The sequence below is a fragment of the Ovis canadensis genome, chromosome 7, assembly GCF_042477335.2.
Source record: "Ovis canadensis isolate MfBH-ARS-UI-01 breed Bighorn chromosome 7, ARS-UI_OviCan_v2, whole genome shotgun sequence".
Taxonomy (NCBI): Eukaryota; Metazoa; Chordata; class Mammalia; order Artiodactyla; family Bovidae; genus Ovis; species Ovis canadensis.
Window position 1 is genome coordinate 27,131,786 of NC_091251.1, and position 6,000 is coordinate 27,137,785.

The 6,000-nt window shown below is 60.0% G+C and overlaps 1 protein-coding gene across 7 annotated transcripts in view; it reads left to right on the top strand.

Annotated features, from left to right (window-relative positions):
- MAP2K5 (mitogen-activated protein kinase kinase 5) overlaps nucleotides 1-5,630 on the top strand; it is a 264,501-nt gene extending 258,871 nt beyond the window's left edge. For all 7 annotated transcript variants that reach the window (XM_069597653.1, XM_069597650.1, XM_069597649.1 and 4 more), the window contains one exon: nucleotides 5,181-5,630. In XM_069597653.1, coding sequence (XP_069453754.1) covers nucleotides 5,181-5,285 — 105 coding nt within the window. In that variant the 3' untranslated portion in view covers nucleotides 5,286-5,630. The remainder of the gene's footprint in view (nucleotides 1-5,180) is intronic.
- Nucleotides 5,631-6,000: the final 370 nt, after the last annotated feature.

Here is a 6,000-nt window from a genome sequence, read left to right on the forward strand (position 1 = left end):
AGTGAGTAGAGTGGTGTGGTGTCCTCGTGGCAGAACACCGTCCTGGGTTCAGCCCTTAGCTCTGCCACCTTCCAGCTCTGTGACCTTAGCTCAGGTCGCGTCTGTTAGCCTCTCGGTCTCCTTTGTCTGTGAACAGTGGTTTCAGGGCCATTTTAGGCAACCCAGTCCTGGCCCACAGCAGGGGCTCGGTGACCAGATGCAGGCAGAGAGGACAGGCAGGTCACTGGTTCCTGCCACGGGGTGTTAGTCACTTCAGTCGTGTCTGACTCTTTTGTGGCCCCATGGACTGTAACCCGCCAGGCTCCTCTGTCCATGGGATTCTCCAGGCAAGAATCCAGGAGTGGGTTGCCATTCCCTTCTCCAGGGGATCTTCCTGACCCAGGGATCGAACCCAGGCCTCCCACATTGGATTCTTTACCTGCCACAGGCCCACGGCTAAAGGAGGACTTGCTACCTGCCAGCACTGTAGCAGGGCGGCAGCCACACCAGCAAGTCATTACATGATTCACATGCAGAGTTCTCTAGGAAGTTATACAAGAGGAGAAAGTGTGGGGACCCCAGTGGGGTAAGTTCCTATTTGGGAAGAAACTCGAAGCCCAACTGATGTCACAGAGCAAAGTGTCAGTGAATGAGCACTGGCCTGGGAGTCCAGACATGTCAGCCTCAGGCCGCCCTCCACCGCAGCAGGTTCAAAACGTCCACCGTGTGCCGGTGCGGTGGGCACCCGGACCCCTCCTCTCCCTGTCCCCTCTGGCAGAAGCATGGAGTGCTGTCCATAGAGGGAGGGTCATGCTGTTAGTCATCAGGAAAGCGTCTCATCACAATGACACCAGTGGGCAAAAATTCAGGATGTTATTACCAAAGTCGAGGGCCAGATTCTAGCGAAGCCCTGGACGCTAGTGCCCGGGTGGAGGAGGGTGTGCTGGACACGCCTCGTGCTCCGGTTCCTCGTCACGAGTTGCTGCCGGAGCACCATCTGCCTGGCGGTGGGAGGTCTGCACCTGGCGACCTGCTGGCTTTGCCTGTCGCTGGCCCGGCGCGCACCCTCCACTGTGCCCCACCTTGGGGTCCATCCTACCTCTCGCGGCCCCATCCTCTCCCCTTCATGATGCCTCCGTCTTCTGTGGCGGAGTGTGTGGTGCATTTTACCTCAGCCCTCGCCGGTTTAATGGTTGCAGCTGGCCCTGAGAGAATCCGGGAAAGGAGAGTGGCCCCCCCTGCCTGGCACAGAGGCCAGTGAGCTTGTCCGGGGTCCGGCCTGCAGAGTGACCGCTCACACACACTCTGTGCGGGCAGCAGAGGCCTGGGTGTCTGGGGCAGTCACCGTGGGTGGAAGATGCTCTCAATGAGCGGCCTGTGGGTGTTCTGGCAGCAGGGGGTGGGCCACGCCATGCTCCTGTTGACCCTGGTAGTCCGAGGGAGCTGGGGAGCTTGTCCGTGTCTGGATTCCTCTGCCTGGGAGAGGGGGCCGGGGTGTGCATTTACCCAGGTACTGTAGAGGGTGTGGTGCAGGGGGCCACACAGAAACCCCAGGAGGGGCCTGTGAGGGCAGCCGTCATGCCATAGGTGTCGGAGAGCATGCGGTCCTGAGCATGGCACCTGGCGTCCAGAGACCCAGGTGGTGCTTCCAGCCCAGCCCTGGCTTCCGTGACTTCACACAGGTCCCTGAGTGTCTGTTTCCTCATCGGCCAGGTGGCCATGTGCACCTCCACAGTGAGCATGGGGATCTGGTGGGAGAATCAGGACTAAGCTCTTGGCAAGGCCTGGCACACAGCACTCAGTCCAGGGTGCTGGACTCGGTATTAACCAGTGTATAGTTTCCATCCATCTCCAGGCTTCTGGTGGTTGCAGGCACCTGCTCAGGCCTGTCAGGATCTACCTAGGAACTGGGGCCCCTCAGGGTGGCAGAGTGATCTTCATGCTTTTTGCCAGCATTGTCCATCAGCTTTTGTTTATTCATTAAACTCGTGAGGAATACCTGCTCCGTGCATGTCTGGGGCTGGAGGAGCGTCTGCTAGGTAGGGAGGAAAGGAGCCCACAGGGTGGCGGGGTCACAGGGGCTGGGGTCCAGCCCTGAGAATGTACCAGAGGAGCAACCAGAAGCCCTAGCACTTAACAAGTCATGTTCCCTCCCAGGCTCAGTTTCCTCTTCTGTAAAATGGGGTTATGGTGTACTTACCCTGCTTCCCACCCAGGGCTGATAGGAGGGGGGAGTCAAGTGAGAGTGACCTACCACCCTGACACCACTCTTCCCAGGGGTCAGGACCTGCAGCCTCAGTCCCCTCCAGTCAGGCAGGCCTGAATCCCGTGGCAGAAATCAGGCAAGGGAAAAGTGACTCCCAGTGTCTGCCTGCCCCTAGTCAGCCCGGGAAGAGCCCCAGACAGTAGGTTTGGGTTTCAGAGACTTGTGATCCAGTCACAGCTCTGGGAGCCGGCACAGGTCAACCATGAGCCTGTGGCCTCTGTTTCCTCATCTGCAAAGTGGAGATTATCATGGCACCTGTGTGATTCAGCGCCTCCCCTCAGACCTTGAGGCACCCTTGGACCCTGGAGGCAAAAATGCCCCCAGACTGCCATGATCTCTAGCCTTCCCAGTGCCATCTCAGCCCCAGTTTCCTTCTGGACAACTGTCCGTGCTCTCACTCCCCACGTACTGGCTTTCTCGGCGCGTCCAGTCACGTGGTGGACCAGGCAGTCTCCAGCTCGCAAATTCACCTATCACAGCCCAGGCTGCCGAGGGAGGCTGGGGTCTCCCCTCTGTCTCTGTGTCTCTCCTTTCTTTCTCCCCCTGTGATTCCTCTTATCCCCCCCAAACCCATCAACAGTAGCTGGGGACGAAACCACTCGTCTCAGTCACTCCTGTGCTGGGTGGTGTAAAGACCCAGGGGTACACAGGAGGTGGGGGTCCCATCCCAGCCAGGGGGTGGGGGTAGGAGAGGAAGGGGGCAGAATCTCCACCAAAGCGGTGGATGCCCACCCTCTCCTCGTCCGCCTCCCGGGACACCTGGGCGAGATGCTTCCTGCAGCGCAGCCCTCAGCCTTGCTGTAGCTGGAAGAACGCTCCCCTCTCCCCTCCTGCGGTTCTGCTCTGCTTGCTCCTGAACAGATGACAGCAGAGATGCAGCATATGGCCCCCAAAGTCACCCGGCATTCTGGGAGAGTGACACTGTGCACCCTGGGCTGCAGGGGAGGGGCCCACCGGCTCCTGAGCACGGCATCTCCCTTTGTTCTTCAGAAGGGCACAAGGTCGCCTCCGCTGAGCCTCCTGAAAAGGAAACGTGCTCGCTGACTTCAGGAAGGGTTCCTTCTGTCTGGCTGCTGATTTAGGCAGGCATACATGAGGTGGGATTATATATATGGGTGGGGGGACACATGAGGTGGGAATATGGGGGGGTGGGAAACGTATGAGGGCCACGAGAGAGTCCCACCTGGGCTCTCCTGCCTCAGCCCCCACTCAGGCTTGTGCAGCCTGGGGGGATGCCCACCCAACCTGACCTCCCACCCCCTTCTCCAGCTGCAGTCTGAAGGGGCACCTGCTCCTTTGGGGGGCCTTGCAGGTGTGTTGGGAGCCATAGGCAGATCACAGAAGGTGCCAGGCAGGGCTGCAGGCCCAGCTCCGCTGTGATCTTGGTGACCCTCTGCCCTGGGTGGGGTGCCCTTGGCACTCTCTAAGCTGAGCTCCCTTCCTCCCTGCACCTTTGACACTGCTCCCTGTGCCTCTGAGCTGGCCAGAAGCGGGTTTTCCTGCCCAAACTGGGAAAACTGGGCAAGGGGCGTGGTGTCAGCCTGGGGTGAGGAAGCCTGGATGTTCTTCCTGTCCCGGGGACATCTCGGGGCTGACTAAGCAACCCCCTTCCCTCCCACGGCCTGGGCTTTGACTGCTCCTACAGACATGGGGTCTAGGCGTCCAAGCCCCAACCCAGCGCCTCCTGATGAGCTCATAGGGAAAGCTGCCTGGAAAGCCCAGCCTGGGGGAGGGCGGTAGGGGTGGGTGGGGAGAGGGCACCTAAGAAGGGCTCAGAACAGGCGGAGCAGGGCAGCTGGAGCTGGAGAGCTGAAGCCAGAGGGAGAAAAGGAGCTGGGGGTGTGAGAGCCCCCTATTCTCTCTGCTCGCCCACCGTGGCTCCCTGAGTCTCGAGCTGCAGAGTTTGGTAGGGGAGGAGGACGCTGCCTCGCGAGCGCTGCTTAACAGACAAGCACTTGGGGAAGAGGGGAAGGCTTTGCAGTTTTCCTCTCACCCGTGGCTGCCCCTGCTTTTTTCTGACCATTCCCGGGAACTCCCAAGGAGGCCCTAAGATCATCAGGAGAGATCTTGTCTCCTGGACAGCAGGGGAGGGACTGACTCTGGGTAAGTAGTTAGACAATGGCACCCCACTCCAGTACTCTTGCCTGGAAAATCCCATGGGTGGAAGAGCCTGGTGGGCTACAGTCCATGGGGTTGCTAAGAGTCGGACACGACTGAGTGACTTCACTTTCACTTTTCACTTTCATGCACTGGAGAAGGAAATGGCAACCCACTCCAGTGTTCTTGCCTGGAGAATCCCAGGGACCGGGGAGCCTGGTGGGCTGCCGTCTATGGGGTTGAACAGAGTCGGACACGACTGAAGCGACTTAGCAGCAGCAGCAGCAGTTAGAGCATGAGGCGGCGGTACTCCAGAGTCCAGTTCCCAGCCCCCAGCTGCTCAGCAGGAGCCAGCACATCCCTCCTGCCCCCGCACCCCCTGACACTTCGCCTTCCCTCCACTCAGAGACTGTGGCTTGTTCATAGGAGAGCTTGAAACAGAAGAAAACTGGGCTTGGCGTAGCCCCTGGCGAGATGATTCTCTGGTTTCCGGGCAGGAACTGGACTGGAACGGTGGCGGCTCCGGTGCCCGGCCTTGCCTGCCAGCTGTTGGGAGTGACGCTGGGCCGAGCAACGGCCAGGCTGTGTGGAATTAAGACAGGTTCATACCCTGGGGGACCTTCCAGGCTGGTTGGAGTTTAAGGAGAAGGTAGAATATGAGGGCTGTAGCAAGTGCTCCAGACAGGCTCCAGACTGCTCTGCCTGGGGCCTCGGTGATCAAGGCTATGAAACAGGACTGAAGCTGCCCTCACCTCTTAGGGCTGTTGAGGAAGGCGGTGAACAGGCGATGTGCAAGGTCCGGGGAATGCCTGTCACAGCTCCCTCCTCTTCCCCACAGGGCCATCCGTTCATCGTGCAGTTCAATGATGGAAATGCCACCGTGGTGTCCATGTGGGTGTGCAGGGCGCTGGAGGAGAGGCGGAGCCAGCAGGGCCCCCCCTGAGGCTGGGGTGGACGCTGAGAGCTCAGGACTGGTCGCCAAGGGGAAGACCCACCTGTTGCGCCTTCTCCGTTTGCTGTCCGCACTGAAAGAGCTTTGCTGGACTCACCTTCGACACTGCTGGCAGATGGCCTTGCCTAGGGAGCCCTCAAGGGTGGCCCGCCCTGCAGAGCCAGCCCTCGCCCGCCTCGGGTCTGGAAGCCTGACTGGCAGGGTGGGTGGAGGGCTTGGGGCATCAAAAACGGAGGCCCCTACAACCTGGCCCTTTCTTCCTAACCATCTTCTTTGTTAAGGTTGGGCCCCTCAGCTTCCCTGATGGGAATAAAAGTATTACTGCTTTGTAGCTGCCTCCCGCCATGAGGGCCGTGCTGTGCAGAGTGTCTATTGCCCACCCAGGGCTGGGAACGGGGCAGGGACTGCGGGGGGTGGGCAGTGCCAGCCCCTCCCCCAACGTGCTTCCTCCAGTTTCTGAGGAGGCTCGCAGACCAACCCATTTGACAGGTTAAAAACTGAGGTGTGGAGGTCCCTGAAGCAAGTCACCTGGCACGGAGTGGCCCAGCCAGTGCCCATCCTGTGCCATTGCCGGGCTGGAGTTTGTCCTCACCCTCGAGGGCCAGGCAGTCCCGACTCCCAACTCTGGCTCCAACACGGTGATCTGAGCCGTGCGGGAAGGAGACCCAGAGCTAGAAAAGGACTGGGGTGGTTCTCAGAGGCACCC